This window comes from Elephantulus edwardii, unplaced genomic scaffold, assembly GCF_000299155.1.
Source record: "Elephantulus edwardii isolate Elephantulus edwardi_28Jun2011 unplaced genomic scaffold, EleEdw1.0 scaffold00207, whole genome shotgun sequence".
Lineage (NCBI taxonomy): Eukaryota > Metazoa > Chordata > Mammalia > Macroscelidea > Macroscelididae > Elephantulus > Elephantulus edwardii.
Window position 1 is genome coordinate 4,411,930 of NW_006399957.1, and position 20,262 is coordinate 4,432,191.

Genomic DNA, 20,262 nt, shown 5'->3' on the forward strand with positions numbered 1-20,262 from the left:
CACACACACACACACACACACACACACACACACACACACGTAAAAAGGTTCAAATATCTCCTAGTATTTGTAGATGCTTTCTTGGGTTGGGTTGAAGCTTACCCCACAACCAACAAAAAGGCTTCTATCGTAGTCAGCTCCCTTCTCTCAGAAATCATATCAAAATTAGGTGTGCCAACCTACTTACAGCCATACAATGGCCCCGAGTTTACATCAGCCCTCACTCAAGGAGTCACACAAGCCCTACAAATTCTCTGGAAACTCCACATTCCCTACCACCCTCAGTCATCCAGCAAGGTAGAATGAACCAAGTGCACAATAAAAAACATGCTGACTAAACTAGCTTCCCAAACTCATTTAGACTAGATTATATTGTTACCCCTGGTCCTCCTTAAAATTCGAGCATTACCCATAAAACCTCTCCACCACGGCCCCTGCAAACCTCTCTTTGGAAGACCACTCCTGGCCCTGGTGTTCATCCCTGTTCCCTCTCCTTATCCACCCCACTCCCTTCTCCTCCCACTTCTCATGCATATCAGAAACAAGCTATGAACCGATGCTGACTTTCCATCTCCCCAAACCAGGTTCCCCTAGATAAAATACAATATCTTCAACAGAAGGAGGTACCGTTTACCTCTCCACACCTACCTAGGTCTTCAACATTACTACAACCCAAATGGTCTGGACCTTTTATTGTAATCCTTGTAACCCTCACCACAGCAAAACTTAAAGGACACTTCACATGGTACTACCTGTCACAATTTAAAAAAGTAGCATCACTCACTTACCATTCTGTTTTTATAGGATCCACCAAATGAAGATATCCAAGTTGCCTCCAATCAGTGAAGAACTAGACTCCAGTGCAGTGCAGTCCTTATGATCTTCTTCAGTCTTTCTCCCTTTTTAATACTAACTTGGTCTCAGAATTCAATCCTAAGAACCCCCCCCACACACACACACACATACACTGTAGATCAGTTGCTCTCCTATACCAGCTATGGGCATCCCTCCAAGACTTAACCCCTGACCAAGTATCTTTCTATACTTTGTGCCTATTCTTTCTTCTCTTAATGGGAGATCTCTGCTCCTCACCAGCATTTGTTTGCTGTTCTGTTAAATTTTGCTATTCTTACTGGGGTGAGAGGATATATTATAGTTGTTTTGATCTTCATTTATCTCAGAGCCAGGGATTTTGAACATTTCTTCATGTGTTTGTTCACCATCTGAATGTCTTCTTTGGTGAAGTGTTTGTTCACATCCTGTGCCCAGTTTTCATTTGGACACCTTTATCTTCTTGTGGTGCTCGAGTATTTTATAAATTCTAGATGTAAGTCCTTTATCTGACATGTCATTACCAATTTTTCCCCCAGTCTCTGGCTTCCCTTTTTACTCTGTTTTTGGATGTGCATAGTGATTTTATTCTTAGAATATCCCATTCATTCCCCTCCCCCCATTCATTTATTGTATCCTCTTCTGGTTGAAGGTTTTCAGGATGCTTGGAAGAATGTTTATGTTGTGGATTAGGACTTGAAGAATTTTCCCAAGCTTTTCTCTAGTGAAGTTTATAGTCCTTGGTTTTAGTCCTAGGTCCTTGATCCACTTTGAGATGGTTTTTGTGTATGGAGAGAGGTGTGGATCTTGCTTCAGTTATTTGCAGCTAGTTACCCAATTTTTTCAATACCACTTGTTAAAAAGGCTATCATTTCCCCACTTAACTGATTTCATCTCCTTATAAAAAAATCAGTTGACCTTAGGTTGATGGGCTGACTTCTGGGTTCTCAATTCTGTTCCATTGATCTATATGTCTGTCATTGTACCGTACCACGCTGTCTTGACCACTACGACAACGTAGTAGGCTTTGAAATCAGGGAGTGAGATACCTCCTACCTTGTTTCTCTTTTGAAGGAGTGCTTTTCTTATTTGGGGCCTCTTTCCATTCCAAATGAAATTGAGGATTGCCTTTTCTATGTCATTGAAGAATGGAATTGGTATTTGTATTGGGATTGCATTGAACATGTAAATTGCCTTTGGTAGTATTGTCATTTTCACAATACTGAGTCTTCCTATCCATGAACAAGGTATATTCTTTCATTTCTCCAGCTTTCTTTTTGTTTCTTGTAGTAATGTTTTATAATTTTCTTTGAATAGATCCTTTGTGCTTCTGGTTAGATTTACTTCCAAATTTACTCTTGTGATTAGCTATTATGAAGGGTATTGTTTTTTCTTAGCTCCAGTTCTTGATTGTGTATCCTGCCACTTTGCTGAATTAATTGGTCACTATGTTCAGTAGTTTTCTTGCTGAGTCTTTAGGGTTTTCTAAGTATACTATCATATTATCTGCATATAGAGATAATTTTACTTCTTCTTTGCCAATTTGGATACCTCCTATTTTCTTTTCTTCTCTTATTGCTATTGTTAAGACTTCCAATACAATATTGAATAGGAGAGGTGATAGTGTACTCCTGTTCTCAAGGGAAATGCCTTTAATCTCTCTCCATTGAGAATAATGTTGGCTCTCAGGTTTGCGCATATACTTTTTACTATGTTGAAAGAATTCCCCTTTAATCCTATTTTGTTGAGGGTTTTAATAAGGAAATGTGTTGGATATTGTCAAAGGCCTTTTCTGCAACAATTGATAGGATCATGTGGTTCTTGTTCTTTGCTTTGTTAATGTGATGAATTACATTGATTGTTTTTCTTATGTTGAACCGTCCTTGCACACCTACTATGAATCTTGGCCAGGAATTTATTCAGGATTTTTACAGTTATGTTCATGAGAGATATTGACCTCTAGTTTTCTATTTTGGTGGTGTCATTACCTGGTTTTGGTATCAAGGATATGTTTGCTTCATAGAATGAGTCTGGGAGAATTCCATCTTTTTCTATTTTCTTAAATAGTTTATGTAGAATTGGTGACAGCTCTTCTCTGGATATTTGATAAAATTCACTTGTAAAACCATCTGATCAAGGGCTTTTTTTTCTTGGAATTTGTTTTATTACCTTTTTAATGTCTTCTTTTGTAATGGGTCTCTTCAGGTGTTCAATATCGGTTTGTGTCAGTTTAGGTAGGTTGTGAATTTCTAAGAATTTGTCCATTTCCTCTAGGTTTTCCTATTTGTTTGAGTATAGTTTTTGGTAATATTCCATTGTTAGCCTTTTTATTTTAGTTGGTTCTGTTGTGATGTTGCCTGTTTAATCTTTTATTCAGATTATTTATTTGTCTTTTCCTCTTTTTCTTTGTTAGTTTTGCTAGTGGTTTGTCAATTTTATTGACCTTTTCAAAGAACCAGCTACTAGTTTTGTTGGTGGTTTCAATTGTTCTTCTCTTTTCTATTTCATTTATTTCTGCTCTAATTTTTATAATTTCCGTTTCTTTTAGAGAGTGTCAGATTTTCTTGCTGTTCTTTTTCAATTTGTTGGAGATGTTGAGTTAGAGAGTCAATGGTTAATTTTTTCCCATGCCTTTTGATGTGGTTGCTTATTGCTATAAACTGACCTCTGATTACTGCTTTTGCTATTTCCCAGAGGTTTTTCTAAGTGGTGTTTTCATTATCAAACTAAATCTTGTAAACCGGAGTTCATAGCTGAACTATTCAAAATAGCCAAAATGTGGAGGCAGTTTGAAGTTCCATCAAGGGGTGAGTATATATATTAAATGTGGTCTATCCACGCAGTAGAAGATATTCTTACTGATTGCTGCTGAGTTAGATCCGAGTCACTTTGACCCTCCCTTGGGTTTTGGAGACTGCATTTTGTTTGGGAAGTGCCTGTCCGTCCTACTCCCTCAGAGCACTGGTGGGTTTGAAGCCCCAGAGAGGTTTAGTCTCTGAGTTAGCAGCACAATACTTTTCAGCAACAAAAAAGCAAAGAAGTGTAGATGCTACACAGGTGGCCATTGAAGTGTGCTGAGTGAAAGAAGTCGCACCTTTCATGTGTGTGACACATTCAGAGCAGGTGACTTCCTCCGGACGGAAAGGAAACTCAGGTGGGAAGAAGGGGGTGAGGGGGTGGACAGTGACTGTTGCACAGTGGTTTGATGGAAATGTTTCTAAAACTAGAGAGAGTTGCTGCTTGAATAACATTGTGAATGCCACGGAATTGTTTTCTTTATAGTGCTTAATTTTCTTTCTGTGCAGCTGGGCAGGAATTGAAGCCAGATGATATCTCCTTGTTGCAGAGACCAATGTGCTGTTTATTGAGTCAGTCTTCACTCAGAGTGACCCCCAACAATCACTAGGGCCTCTTAGGTGGCCATCTTTACGAGAGCAGCTTCCGGGTCTTTCCAGCCTTTCCAAGTGACTCTTGATGGGAACAGCTTCGTAGGTCTTTCCAGGTGCTCATCTTTACAGGAGTAGCTTTCCAGGGTTTTCCAGGTCTTCCCAGGTGGCCATCTTTATGGGAACAGTTTTCTAAGTATTTCTGCCTGTAGGCCTCTAGGTGTGTTCCAGTCACTGACCTCTCAGTGCTTAACGACCATGCCACTCTTCTGGGAAAGGAGAGAAGCTATCACCGAACTCTAAACCTCTAATCCTAAACAGACTCCGGCTCTTTAATTCCCAGAAAAGAGGCTATTGTTTATCACTGAAAGTGCCTGAACTTTGAGGATTGCCAAAATATCAGAGCTAATGGCACCAGAAATTGTGGAGAGGAAAAAAAAAATTAATAAGCCTGCTTTCTGTTTGGACCAAAGGAATTCAATTTGCTGATGAGATGCTTGGCATCTGGTAGGAGAAAAGCAAGAACGATTTCTGGCCCAGGAGTACCTGCCATATAGCTCCCTGCTCTCTGTTTCACACCAAACCCGTGCCCCAAATCCACACACCACATCTGCCCATTGAGCAGGCATCCCCCAGGTCCAAGCCAACATGTGTTTTCCCTGTGGTCTTAGAATTTGATCAAGCAAGAAAGTGAAGGAACAAAAAGTCTTGTAGACAACCTAACATAATTTTCCACTCCAGAGACATCTGGGAATGCCAAGTGCTTTCCAAGTACAGTTGACAGATGTGAGCAGGTGAGGGGGAAAGTGGTGGAGAAGAGGAGATGTTCGTGGGTGGAGATGTTCTTGAGTAACAAGAAGCCTTGTCAAACAGGTAAGAAAATGATACATAAATGTATGCAAGCATAGGTGCTCTGGAGGTGCAGTGGTTAAGTGCTTAACTGCTAACCTACAGTTTGTCTGTTTGAATCCATGGCCTCTCCATGGGACACAGTTCTAGTGATGTGTTCTAACAAAGATCACAGGCTCAGAAACCCTAGGGGAGGGGGGACCACAAATCTATTCTGTCGTATAGGGTCACTATACATTGGAATTAACTCGGTGGCACACAGTAACGTATGTACACATAAAAACAAAACAAAACAAAAATCATCTGCTCTGTGCCATTGACTCGTGGTGAGTTCATACACTATGAATGGAACAATGCTGTTTCATATATTTCTGGGCTGTAATCTTTACTGAAGCAGGTTAAGTGTTGGGGTGATAACGGAAAGGTTAGCCTCAAGTCTACAGGAGAAAAGTGAGCAGTGGCCTTCCACTAGGATTTACAGCCTCAAAAACCAAACGAGGGTCACTGTGAATTGTAATTGACTAGAAGGCACTGTCTCTTTGCCAAAGGAGAACAGCAGGCCTCTCCAGTGTGGAGAGTGGGTTTGAAGCTTAGAAGCTGAGGGAAACCCCCAGCACCAGCCGGGGCCCTTATGTCTGTATTTGTACGCACATACACAGTGCAAAGATCGTTACAGCAAAACAAGGACAAACGAAGAAATGCATGGGGCGAGGTCTGCTAGAGTCTCTGGGACTCAAGTCCTCCTTTGTGCACTGACGTTCGTCACTTCCCAGTAGCCAAGGAAGCGACCATGTCCAGACCTTGTCTGGTGGCTTCTAAAATGCCCTTTTTTCTGAGCAATCCTGGTATTATGGTAGTGCTGAGAACAGCCTTGATCTGCTTTATAGAGAATCATTTTTCTGATTTTACAGAGACAATTACACTTCATTAGAAGGCTCCCTTTCCTTAGCATTGATTGTCTCCTTTGTTAAAAAGTCATGTTTCCTAATGGGAAATTATATATCTTTTGGACACTTACTTTATTATTAAAAAGTAATACCAATAAAGAAAAGTATACAGAACCATTAATCTACTTATGAGCCATTTTTTACTCCTTAACTTGTGCCAAAATTACCTATAAAGCTATCAAACTGCATATTCATCTAGGAAGAAATAGTGTAGCTCCAATTCTTGTCCTTTAAAGAGGACAAATCTGTCTTGGATTTGGCAAACCTGCTGCAAAGGATCTCTTTAAGGAGCTAAATAAAAAGGATATTAGTTTCAAGACTAAAGTGAGCATTTTCCAAGTCACAATGCTTTTGATTGCTTCATATGTATGTGAAAGTTGGACAGTGAATAAGAAAGACCAAAGAATTGTGTCTTTAAGTTGTGGTATTGGTGAAGAGTTGTAAGTACCCCACAGACTTCCAAAAGAACAAACCCATCTGTCTTGGAGGAAGTGCCACCAGGTGCTTCTAAGAGGCAAGGATAGTGGAACTTCATCTCACATACTTTGTACATGTTGTCAGGAGGTACCAGTCCTTGGAAAAGAAAATCATGCATGGAAAACAAGTAGAGGGTCATTGAAGAAGAGGAAAACCTCAACAAGACAGATCGACACAGTGACTGACACAGTGGATTAGAGTAGAGCAGAGATCAGGAGGATGGTGCAGAAATACAAGCTGTTGTTCCTAGGGTTGTTACGAGTTGTAATTAATTCAATGACAGGGCAGTAACAACAATACAGGACTTATAGGTTATGTAAAACCTGAAAACAGTGGTAGAATATGAGGGGAATCTTTAAGAAACAGGGAAATGTTTCTATATTTTTATGTTATTTTAGGGACAAAAATATCACTGAAAAAAGTATAAATAATAATATTTCATTTATCAACTTCTGGTGAATTTATTGTTTGTTATAGGTTTTCATCATCTTTTGGGGTGTTATCTTCCATCCATAGTGCTGACTATGGTCCTGGAGGACTTTCACAGATTTAGAGGATGGTGAGGTTGGTGGTGTGACCTCCTTTGCACTGGCCTCTGAAGGCCCTTTTGTGAAGCAAGTCTGATGCTGAGGAACCTAGGATGAATGGATATGGTTTTTGCCTTTAAGAAGTTCCCAGTTTAGAGGGAAAACCAACCAAGCAACTCTCCATAACAGTGAACAGTTAGCTAATATTAGGTCAGAATACATGACCCTTTGCTGCCATAACCATGCAGGACAAATCAGAGCAGCACATCAGGTCCCTTGGGGCTTACCTTCTTTATAGGAGATAATCTTTGTCCCGTGAGGGGTTGGTTGATGGGCTCATATCTCCACCTTTTCAGCTGGGTCATCAGATGCGCTGGCACCGAGTGAGACTCTCAAGGCTTTAAGCACATGCCCCTGATTCAGTCCATACAGACATGGCTCTAAAGCATGACAAAGCCCAGGGGAGGCAGCCAGTATGGTAGCCACGGGATGCTTGCTTCACTGCTCCTGTCTTGAAATATAAAAACCAAAGTAAGTTTAACTCCTTTTGACTATTTGACATGTTCCAACTAACAGATGCAGCTCTGGACGTGCTCACCAGTCTATTTCAGGAAATTTAGAAGACAGCTACCTGCTAACTGACTGGAAGAGATCCATATTTGTCCCCATTCCTAAGAAAGGTAATCCAACAAAATGTGGAAATTATCAAATAATATTATTACTATCACATGTAATCAAAATACTGCTGAAGATCATTCCAAAAGGGCTAGAACAGTACATAGTTAGGAAACCATCAGTAGTCCAAGCAGGATTTAGAAGATGCTCCGGCAGCAGGGATATCACTGTTGATGTTAGATGGATCCTAGCTGAAAGTAAAGAATATCAGAAGAATGTCCATTTGTGCTTTATTGAATATGCAAAGGCATTTGACTATGTGCATCATAACAAATTATGGCTGACATTGAGAAAAATAGGAATCCCAGAACACTTAACTTGGCTCATATGAAATTATACCTATAGCAAGAGGTTGTTGTGTGAATGGAGTAAGGGAACACTACATGGTTTAAATGTAAAAAAGGAATGTGTGAGGGTTGTATTAATTCTCCATACCTATTATTCAGTGTGTATGCTGAGCAAATAATTCAAGAATCTGGACTCTATGAGGAAGAATGTGGCATCAGGATTAGAAGATTCATCAATAACTTGCATTATGCAGATTATACAACCTTGTTTGCTGACAGTGAGAAGAACTTGAGGCATTTGCTGTAGAAGATCAAGGACTGCCACCTTCATTATGGATTACATCTCAGTTTCAAGAAAACAAAGACCCTTACCACAGGACCAATAGGCACACTATGATTGATGGAGAAAGGATTGAAGCTGTCAATGACATCACCTTCCTCAGATCAATAGTCAAGACCCTTGGTACCAGCAGTCAGGAAATTAGCAAACATATTGTATTGGACAAGTCCAATGTCAGGGACTTCTGTAGAGTGCTGAAGAGAAATGATGTCAGTTTGAAGATTAAGGTGCACCATGGTCTTCTCAGTCACCTGCTGCATATAGATGAGCTGGACAATGAATAAGGATGATAGAAGAATTGATGCCTTTGAATTGTGGTGCTAGAAAAGAGTGCTGAATATCCCATGCCAAAAGAACAAACAGGTGTGTCCTGGAGAAGGTGCAGCCAGAGTGCTCCTTGGAGGCAAAGATGGTGAAGCTACATGGAGCTAAATGAGGCTATCCATTGGAGGGACATCATGCTTGGAAAGATGAGGGGTCTGCGAAGGAGGGGAAGACTCCAATCCAATGAGATGGATTGATGTGGTGACTTCAGTAATGGAATGAACCTGAGTGTTTCAGAGATGGTGAGGTGGAACAGGATAAGTCAGGGTTAAGGTCAGCTGTTCCTAGGGTCGCTATGAGTTGAACTTGATGACCTCTAACAACAGTAAGTGGAATGTGGACTGGAGGAAGGGGTGGCAGCAGGAGGGAGGGACCTAGGCAGGAAGGAGCAGGCAGTTTGCGCCTGCTAAGATCTATAGTGTTGGAAACTCTGTGGAAGGTCCCCACAGATTGGAATCAGCTCCACTGCATTCCAGTCCTGGGTGTGGGCAGGAACAGAAGGCTTCACACTCTATAGGTGACTCTCACTGGTCTACTTGTTGTGTTTATGCTGTTGATTGCCATTGAGTAGAGCACTGTCACTGTCCATTTGCCCATGGGGAGCAACGACACCCTGACAGCAGTAAGTGTGATGGAGACCCACCACTCTGGGAGCTCTGCAGAGAGCCCACTCAACTTTATTGGGGATTGCAGTGTGCTTATATACAGGTGAGTAAACAGGAAGACAGGATGAGATGGATCTGTAGATGTAAAGCATGCGGATTGGACAGGAGAACCTCTGCCCAGTGCAGACCACTCGCAGCTCAATGGATGTGGCAGCATCTTCCCAGGTGGTGAGCTTTCTCAGCCAGCACAGCCAAACACAGGAGAGTTTTCTCTCTTCCGTATTAAGGACTGATATGGGTCAGACAGGCTTGCACTTATCTAGAGCTAGGTGATCTGCCCTGGCCAGGGGCCTCCCCCTCCTTCCCAACACTCCCAAACAGATCACGACTCATAGCAACCCTATGAACAAAAGGTTTGAAGCCTTTCTATAACTATAATCATTTATCAAAGTTCATAGTTTCCAGAAGCATGTTGTTTAGGAATTGGATGCCACTTGTACTGGAAAAACATTCAAACAAGCAGCTGTGTCTGAGCTGAAATGACCACTCAGGCAAGGAGGCCAAAACCACGTTAGACATTTCCTAAAATTCCATCCCTAACAGCAAGGATCAAGTGTGGGAGGTTGGGAACCCCAGAGGCTATTAACCCCGACCAGCCAGGTCAGGAGCTGTGATTCATTTTGTGCAACTATTTCTGGCCAACCTCACAAGCAATAAAAAAACATCAGCCAACACCACACAGGAAGACTTCAGAGGGTGGCTCTGGATGTATTGTGTTCAGAGAAGTATGGGAAATCACTGAGGAGAGGCCTTCTTAGACTCAGACCTTGATCTGGTGAGCTGGAGTTTGTTCTAAGACCAGGGACAATAACTTCAGGGTGGGCTCTGCCCCAGGCTGCTCTCGCTGTGGTCGTCGCTGGCCACAGGATCCAGGGAGTCCAGCAGGCCTGTGAGAAGCTGGCTGTTTACCAGTAGGCATGACGGAGGCCTGAAGCCAGGTCTTGGGTTTCTGATGGTCTTGATGGGGCTTGTGTTGCTCTCTGCCCACTCCTGTGGTTGAGAATATACTGTTCCCATGGGCGAGGCATCATGGAGCCAATCCCAGGTGGGAGGACCTAGATGGGCTGAGGGAGAGAGAGTCCCCAAGGAAATACGAGGTGCTAAGTGGGCAAGTTGGACTATGACTAAGGAAAATCGAAGAAGTCTTTGAGTTGTGATGTTGGCAAAGAATGTTGACCATCCCACGGACTGCCAAAAGAACAAACAAACCCATCTGCCTTGAAGGAAGCGCAGCCAGAGTGCTCTTTTAGTGGCAAGGATGGCGAAACTTCAGTTCATATTCGTTGACAGGGCAAGCCCTGGAAGAACACATCACGCCGGGTAAAGGAGATGGTGAGATAAAAAGGGAGGACTCTGAACAAGGTGGATTGACACAGTGGTGTGACCATGAGCTTCGGCACTGCAGAGACTGTGACGTTTGCTCAGGACCAGGCAGGGCTGATTCTCTTGCATGTGGGGTCACTAGGAACAGGAACCGATTCGAAAACACCTAACAGTGTGAACAGTAACGGGAAGAGGACAGCCCTGAAAACCCATCGCTGCTGAACAAATTCTGACTCACAGCAACCCTGTGGGACATCTCACTCACTCAGAACACCCGCTCACAATGGAGCCCTTCAGGCCTTTGAGACTGTAATCTGCAGGAGCTGACTGTGTCTTTGTCTCCCAAGGAGCCCTGACTGGAACCACTGACAGCCTAACACGTAACACACAATGCCCCCAGGGATCCACAGGGGAGAGAACAGAAGCCAAACTCAACCCAACCCCACGCTTGGGAGCTGATTCTATTCCATGGCAACTCTCCACCGAGTTTCCAAGACTATAAAATCTTCACAGGAGCAAACTACTTCATCTTCTTCCCACAAAACAGATGGTGCATTCAAACTACCAACCTTCTGTTCAGCAGCCCAACATGTCATGTGCTGTGCCACCAGGGCTTCTTTGGCGCTGCCTTGCAGGCCATTAGGGGAGCAGAGTAGAACGGCTTTTCTCCAGTAGAAGAGCTAGCGAGTTCAGTGGAGAACATTCAGTTAGCAAGTGAGTCCTCTAACCACTGCACGCTGTGTCTCTTTGGGAACCTGCAGGAAAGAAAATATTAGCTTAGCTCTCTCTCCTAAAGCCTTTCTGAGCACTGAACAGTTCAAGGCATAATTTTTGAAGGCAGTATAATTTTTCAGCCAATGGGTGACAAGTTTATTTCACCAATCTTTCTTACTGCACATTATGATGACACCTAATATTTTTGCTGTTATAAGCTATTGCAAAAAGCATCCTAGTAAAAAAAAAATTAAAAAAAAGCATCCTAGTACTAAATTTTGCCCATATTCTTAAAGAATTATAAATTGCTCTAATTCAGTGTAAGTAGTTAATGAACTTCATAAGCGACATGGTTTTAGGGCTCTAGAAAACATTTAAAAACCTCCAGGTGGTTTAAGGAGTCTTGGTGGCACGGTGGTTAAATGTTTTACCACTAACCAGAAAGTCGGCAGTTCAAACCCATCAGCAGCTCCAAGGGAGAAATATGAGGCCATCAGCTTCTGTAGGAATTCTGTGAGGTGGGGCAGACTTTATAGCAGTGGATTTTGTTTAACTAGAGGCACCTCAGAAAAAGCCTCGTGATCTATTTCTGAAAACACTGTGAGATGTAATTCTACTCTGACACACAAAGGTCATAGAGAACCAGGGTCAACTCTATGGAGACTGGAGAAAGCTTTTCCTGATACTTTCTCTGGCCTTCCTCACTCATGGAACTTCCAAATCATGTCCTGTGGCTCCAGCAGACCCTTCTGTGCGCACCACGAACCCTTCTCCATCCCCAAGCTTAGACCAGCATGAAATAGCCTTTATTTCCTTTGCAAATGAAATACTCATTTTAAAAACATGATTGATTTCTCTCAAGATGAAAGAATAGTAAATGGTTAAAATTTGAAGAACTGTGGTGCCAACCTCTGTAAGGGTAGAGCATGTGTGAGGAAAGACTTTTTGGTAGAGAGTGCAAGGTTTAGTATTCTTCAGGCTCACCTTTCCTTGGCCGTACAGTATACTAGGTTTCTCTTTATGTGAGAATCTTCTGGTCTTGGGTGTATAATCTGCCACAAGTGATTGAGCTATAGCTTCCCCTATTTGATCTACTTTATGTGCCTCATAAAGACTTGTCAGCTTAGTACATAAAAATTGGGTGAACTGTAGTCTACCAAGATCATTAGTCAGTTAGTTTATGGTCTGGTATGAAGGGCTATGACTTGAAATTGACTATTAAAGGTCAATCTCACAGAGGCTTAGGAAGACTTTATTACTACTAAGAGGTGTCTGGAGTGGAGCACGTCTTTTGGATCCTAGGTCCCTCCATTGAGAACCTCCCAGACTCAGGAGACAGAGAAAGCTGTAACCTTGAGAAATGGTGACAAGTGGAGGCCAGTAAAGCCTAACAACAGAGACATGTTGGCAGCAGAATGCATGGGAGCATCCAGGTCTTGACAGCCCATATGGAGAGAGAGAGAGAGAGAGAGAGCACTGAATGCCTTTGGGAAGGAGATCTTCTGGTAGACCTAGAAAGATTGAGCAGGGCAGAGGCCCAAGAGAGTCCTGGCCTTTGGAATAGCCAAGAAAGACCATAAGGTTGTACTGCTGAGAAAGGGAAGAGTTATCTGACTGGGAGCTATTCTGATCGACAGTTGATCCTGTCTCAAGAGTTGTAATCTGTTAAAACTAAACCTAATTCACTGCCATTTAATTGGCTCCAAGTCATAGCACCCTGGTAGGACAGAGTAGACCTGCCCCAGTCGGTCTCTGAGGCTGTAAATCATTCCTAATGCAGACTGCCACCTCTTTTCCTTGTGGACCAGCTCATGGGTTCAAATCACAGACCTTTTGATAGCAGTGTGGTGTTTAAACACTGCTTATGGCTTCTACGTTCTGTGTGGCCATTGGAATGAATTATGAAGCCAAGCAGTGGCACAGAGAGTGCTGAGGGTGGAGAGCTGATGTTAGAAGTGTTGGAAAAGCTGGTGTGACAGAACACCATTTCCACCTCATAGAAACCAGCTTTGTGTGGATGGTGATTCTTATCCCTTCTCCTCGGTGTAGACAGACCCAGTGCCAGGTTACATTAGGTGATCAGACACATGAACCACCACACACCTTTTCTGCCTTCCCATTTTGTGTATGTGGTAGTCAGCATGGGGTTAGGGCAATAAAGAAGATCCAATAGGGACCTGAAAAGACAGGGTGATAGTGTGCATAGATCAATGGTGATTAATGTTACAAACCACAGTCATATGATGTACAATGTGAATGAAGGAATGTGTGAAACACAGTGTACATGAATTAAACACAATGTATGTAAATTTTTTATGCAAACCCATATAAAATTTTTAAAAACCTCATAAAACTAAGTATGAGTTAGAAATCTTGTTCTGATGGAAACTCTTGCACATAAAGGTGAAGCTGGTTTAAGTTTTACCTCCTGGGCCTGGGGCAACTCAAGCAAGGGCTGTGAAATGCCTTAGATCGTGTTAGACTCACATCCAGAGTAGGCAATTCCAATATCAATGTCAGGAATATTAGAATGTACCTTCTCTCCCAGACTCTATCAGAAAGGTCATTCCCTTTCTATAAAGTATGAGATCATGACCTTCATCCAGTTTAACACTTGAGAGGTCAGGAGAAATGCCCGTGAGTCTCTAAGGCTATAATTCTGCATTGGAACACATTATGTACTGAACTACAAGGTGTCAGGTCTAAAGTTCTCATGCACCAACCGCCCCATGGCATTAACACAGGCAGGATCGTCCTTTAAAGATTTATGGCTTCAGGAACTCGATGAGGCCTTGTTGGGAGTTGGAATCGACCTGACAGCAGTGGCTTTGGCTACAAACATAAAGGATCTTGGTGACACAATGGTTAAAGCACTTGACTGTCAATTGAAAAGTCAACAGTTCAAACCCACCAGCCACAATGAGGAAGAGGAGGCCGTCTCCTCCCATAAGGATGAGGAGCTTGGAAATGCTGTGGGACACATCTGCTGTGTCCTGTAGGGTCACTGCAAGGTGAAGTGGAGTTGACAGCACAAGGAGAATTGGACAGACTAAAGGAAAGCCTGGTGGCATTGTGGTTACAGCTCTTGACAACTAACCAAACAGTTGGCAGTTTGGACCCAGCCGCTCTGAGGAAGAAAGATGTCACTGTCTGCCTCTGTAAAGATGCCGTCCTCTCCTGTACTCCAGGGCTGTGAGTTAGAATGTACTTGATGGCTGTGAGGTAGTGAGGGGGTCTGAGATATTTGCTGTCAGTTGTTACATCAAGTCCACCCAGGAAGCCCTTGAGAGAGTCTGCTTTCTCTAACGTGCAGTTGTGGTGGGGTGCTGTCTACTCTGCCCCAACTCACGACAACCCCTTCATCAGCAGAACGGAACCCTGTCTGACCTCACACCATCGCCACAGGGACTGTGGTGCTTAGCAGTCGCATGGCCACCTCCCTCTGTCCCCAAGGCCTTACGTTTCCAAGTGTGAGGTCCTTTCCCATGGACTGGCCCATCCAGATGCCATGTCCAGAGTACATGAGATGAAGTCTTGTCATTTTGCTTCTAAGAAACACTCTAGCTGCTCTTCTTTCAAGACATGTTTGTTCCATGTTTTGGCAGTCCACGTTGTTGTTGTTGTTGTGTGCCATTGAGTTGGGACCAACCCATGGCTAACCCTCCAGTGGGTTTTCAGAGGCCATTAATTGATGGGAGGAGATTGCCCATCCTTCTCCCGTAGAGCAGCTCGTGGATTTGAACTGCATGCCTTTGAGGTTGCAGTTCAGCTTCTTACCCTAGACAACCAGAGCTCCTTTGACACACTGCAGAATATTAACAATTTTTTGCCAACATCACAATTCACAAGAAGCAATTATTCTTCAGACTTCTTACTCATTGTCCAACTTTCATACACAAGTGAAGCTATCAAAAAGCTTCTGGCTTGGAGTAAGCTTGCCTTAAACCAGCGTCCTTTCTCTGCCACACTTTAAAGAGGTCCTGGACAGATTTGCCCAATGTAATAAGCTCTTTGATTTTTTCCTTCTGATCACAGATCCAAGCGGATCTATAAGACAGAAGTTGCCACACATCAGGGCCAACTCAAGAGCACTTAACAATGACAACATACAAACAGAAACTGTATTTACTGCTGTCAGAGTTCTTTTAGGAAGAAAACTATTTTTATGCACTCATACACTCACAGTGTAAAACATCAAGAAACCTGTTTGTAGGACAAATATTACATGATGCCACTGTTGTAGAATGGGACTGTCCTTGGGGTTGGGGAGAGAATGAGTAAGATGGGTTCAATAATGTATACTGCACTGAAACAGAGGAGGGAGAGAACCGTCTAAAAGAGAGATGTAACTGGGTATTTCTGTCATCACAGGAGACTAGAGCGAGGGCTGCATGGTGGAGGGGACCTGGGGGAGTGTTTGTAAAACAATGAAAGAATCTTTTCTTTTACTTTTCCATAATTTTTGGACTCATGTACTTATAACTTGTTAGTCAAATTTGTGTCTTCTAGGTTGCAACACCCCCATGATACATCTTGAAGGATATGTACATGTACAGCCAAGCACAATCAATAAGAATGCATCTGAATTCCAAAATCAATCTCCATAATAGTCTATGCGTTTCCTACTGCCAAAGGGGACCTTTAGAGTAGTGAGAGAAGATCTTCACCCTGAAACCCACAGCGTCCCTTCTCAGCAGGAAGTAGCTAAGAGAATACGCCGTCCCCTTTTCCTTATGACTCAGGGTGAAGTCTCTCTCAGGGAGGAGTGATAGGGAATGGCAAAGGACACACTGACAAAGAAGATTAATCAGAACTGGCTTTGACAAGCACTGTGGCATTTGGACAAGAACAAACTGGGAGGAGGGTAGAGAGAATAGTGCAACAATGAATGAGTGGAAGCCCAAAATCTCTGTAAATGTTTATGAAAATTAATAAAATATAATTATAGAGAAAAAAAAAAGAAACCTGTTTGTGTCAGAGTCAGAGTTGTATTTCCCTTAAACGGGTTCAACTCTTGGTAGGTGCATACAGGCAGATGAATTCCTAAACTATAGGATGTGTTAAAATATATTCCCAACACCTTGATTGCTCAAGGTAGCCTCCAAAAGTCAGAAATAAATATTCTTGTGTTAAATGTACTTTCTTACAAGAAATTCCACAGGGCACTCGGAGTGTTCTGGTCTTTTAGAGGAAACACCAGCCTGTGTATACATTTCACTTACTCTGCCAATGTCCCAAGACCTACATTAGGAGCTGAGACTGCTGCTGTTGTTAGGTGTCATTGGGTCAATGTCGACATTTCACCTAACAGAGCAGAACGGGTAGAACCAACCCGTGATATTTCCTGGGCTGTAAGCATTCTCATTATCAAGTCTTTATCCCAAGAAGCCACTGGGCTAATCTGAGCTGCCATCCTTTTGGTCAGCAGCAAATGCTCAACTGAGGTGCTGGGATGACAAAATAAGACGTGGCCCTTCTCGTCCAGACCCGCCTGGTCAAGTGGAAGGAAGTGAGCAGGAGCAGGGCTGCCCAGCCGCGAGGAGGAAGTGCCTCACTGAAACAGCCAAGCCAGCAGAGCCCCAGGAGGTTTCTTTGGTTCTCAGACGTAATTACTCCCCATCGGATTTCTGAGGCTGTAAATCCCTACACGAGGGAGCTGTGCATCTATCTCTCACACAGCAGCCAGTGGATTTGCACTATTGACCTTTAGGTTACAGACCTCTGTGTAACACACAGGACACCAGGGTTCCAGCAGAGCCCAGTTGATGAGGTGTTCACAGTGCTCCATTCTGGTGCGTGAGAGCTGCCAATGGAGCACGGGTGCTGAACTCTCGGACTTCAGCTCTCTCCTGTACATACAGCCCTCCTGCCTCACATGATGCCTTAGATTCCTGGGGGTGCTGTAACAAAAATGCCACAACAGTCGCTTTAAGGAGCAGGTGACACTTTTCGTCCAGTTTTGGAGGCTACCAGTCCAAACCAGGGGCTCCCATCTCCTTTTCTTCCTGTGGCATCTGCCTTCTCCATGTCTCTGGTGTCTCTGGGTCCGTTCTGCTCCATACAGCACTCAGCAGGGAAATGACTTAGGAGCCTGGTGGAGTGGTGTGTTAAGTGTTGGATGCTGATGGGAAAGTCAGCAGGCAAATCCACCAGCCTCTGAAGCCCTTGGCGAGTGGCAATGAGTGGGAGTCGATGTGATCTGGTGGTTTTTCTTTCTCTTTGAGTCTGACATAATGATCATAGGAAGAGAACTCCATGTCCAAACAGAAACCCATTCATAGGTCGCACTCACTCATTGCTGTCGAGCGGCTCTGAGACAGCTGGCCTTCCATGCTCTCCAAGGCTGTAAATTACCTGTGAGGAGACTCTTCATCCTTCTCTGAGGAGCTATGGGTGGATTCAAACCAGCAGAGACACCCGGGCCTTGAGTTCCAGGGCCACTTCCTGCAGTCTAGCCAGTGGTTAGGAGAGCAGTGTACATCGGAGAGGAGGCACACGCCCACTCGTTACCGTGGTTACACAGAGCTAAGCCTAAGCCCACATCTGTAAGATGAAGAACTTGCCTTGTGGGTTTCAGTGAGAATCCAGTTTGATATTAAGGTTGAAGGGAATAGTCTTCTTAGTTATTTCTAGAATCTGACTTCAATTTTCCTAGATTAGGGGAAGGGATCAGGAGAGAGGAATTTCTAGATTTTGTACTATTTTATTTAATTTTATTTTTTTTAAATTTTATTTTATTCTTTTGTGTGTGTGTGTACTATCAAATTGGATCTGACTGGTACAGGAGGAGATTGCCCCTCCTTTTCCAGCAGAGCTTCTGGTGGATTTGAACTGTGTGCCTCTGAGATTGCAGTGCAGTTTCTTGGATTTTTTTTTTTTAATTAAAATCTACTCAGATCACCCTGATGGGAAGCTGGAACCATGCCAATCTTCTTCCCAACTCTACCAATCCCTTTAATCCTGACCTGGGAGGACCCCTTCCTGACCCCCCTGGGGCTGCCAGTCATTCTGAATCACACTCCTGTATGCTGGGGGGCTCCTGGGAGACAGGATCGAACTTGCCTTTCCCAGTTCATGAAGTCAAAGTGTCATCATTTCTTTTTATGTATGAATTTACATGCATGATCAAATCAGCCCACCTTACCCAACAGTTCTCATCCACGGATTCAGCCAGCCTCAGGTGGAAAATATGTGGATAAAAAAAAAAAAGAAGAAGAAGAAGAAGGCAATCATTGTTCATTTAGAGCAGCAGAGGGGAGCCTGGTGGGCTGGTTACATCTGGTGGTGGTGCTGATCTTTGCTCTTGCCCAGTGGTGAAGCTGCAGGAGAAGGAGTGTGTGTGTGTGTGTGTGTGTGTGTGTGTGTGTGTGTGTGTGTGTGTGACTTCTTCCAGCTAGGCCTCTGTGCCCACAGAAAGCTTCTTGTAGAGGTGAGAATGGCTGGGTGGTTGCTCCAGGGTTATAATGTGCACCTGTTATATCTATTTTCTGGGGTCTAAGCTGTAGAGGGTCTGGGATGCAATCTGTGTGCGACCATCATCTTGCTGGGAAGTCTCTCATTGTAGTTTGGATTAGCATCTTTGAAGGCTGGTGATGTATCTTGGTTTTGGTGGCCATTCGAATGAAATGTCTGTTCAACCCTTGGCCTATTTTATGGTTGTCTTTTTGTCCTGAAATGTCAGCTCAGGTCAATGTCACCTATAACAGGTGCCTGATCTTGTACCATTCCCCACTCCCTCGGACCACAGATGGGACTGTTGAAACTCACTGGTTTCCATGGGCTCCATTACCAGACTTTCCTTCTAGTTTTAGAAGCTCTGCTGGAACTTGTTCCCCTTCTCAGCAGCACCCAAGTCCGGCGGGGGGCGGGGGGGGGGGGGCGGCGAGGGAGACCCTGTTATTGCTTTGGACTTAGCGATGACCAGTCCCAAAAGTTGGCCTCACCTAAGGAATTTTACTGTGCACCAGAGGTTCCTCCTTGGGACTGAGAACGTGTCAATAAGATGTTGGAGAATTCTGAAGATTTCAGCCACTGAATACAAACATGGCCCAGGTGAGGACACTGCCGCTGGTCGCTCCCTGTGGAGTAATTGCAGTATCTTTGTCCAGGAGAGCCTCGGACCTGCTCTGCAGAACTCTGGAGACAAAGTTCTGGGGTTCACCACCACCAGCTTGGGAGCGCTCTCCGCGCTGGCCACCTGGGTGTGCATCTATCTGCCCTGTGTGAGGGCCTCTCTTTCTGGGGAGCCAAAAGCAGCTTGGGAAGGAGAGGGCAGCGCTGGAAAGAACCAGGTCAGCTCTGCGGGAGGCGTCTGCATTTTCTGAACTTCTGAGATTTTACAAAGTCTCTTCCCCAGACGTTGGAGAGGGATCGAAGGATCACAGAGATAATGTGGAGACAGGCGGAGATGCATTCGCGGGTTTGCGCTCCTGCCCTCAGAAATTGTAATAGGCAGGGTTTCCCTACCTGGGAGAAGGAGGTTCGAATACAATGTGTGCACGTGTGCGTGGGAAGAGCGGGCTGGCGGCTCCCTGACTGACCCCCGACCCCTTACGGGGCACGGTCCCCACCTCCCAGCTCTGGGAGCGGGCGTGCCCCTCGGAGAGAGCAGGCGTCTCTTGGAGAGGTAACAGGGGCACCAAGCCAACAGAGCCGGCAGCGGGGGGTGGGGGCAGTAAGGAGGCGCAGAGCGAGAGACCGGGGTGGGGAGTCTCACATGCAATTCAGAGGGGCTGTCAGCAGAGCCATCGAGGCCGAGGCGGGGAGCCCAAGTCCCCACGGAGCTGTCTGAGAGCCGAGCGCTCGGCCGGGCGCCGGGCCGGACCGTCCTGGGACGCGAGGCCGGGGAGCCCTGGTCTCGCGGAGCTGAGAGCCGAGCGCTCGGCCGGGCGCCGGGGCCGCATCGCTGGCCCGGTGA

The 20,262-nt window shown here is 44.4% G+C and overlaps 1 protein-coding gene across 1 annotated transcript in view; it reads left to right on the forward strand.

The window, feature by feature from the left end:
- FAM69C (family with sequence similarity 69, member C) overlaps window positions 1-20,262 on the forward strand; it is a 41,581-nt gene that overhangs the window by 1,354 nt on the left and 19,965 nt on the right. Inside the window, exon 2 of the mRNA XM_006897252.1 lies at window positions 19,923-20,258. Coding sequence (XP_006897314.1) covers window positions 19,923-20,258 — 336 coding nt within the window. The remainder of the gene's footprint in view (window positions 1-19,922; window positions 20,259-20,262) is intronic.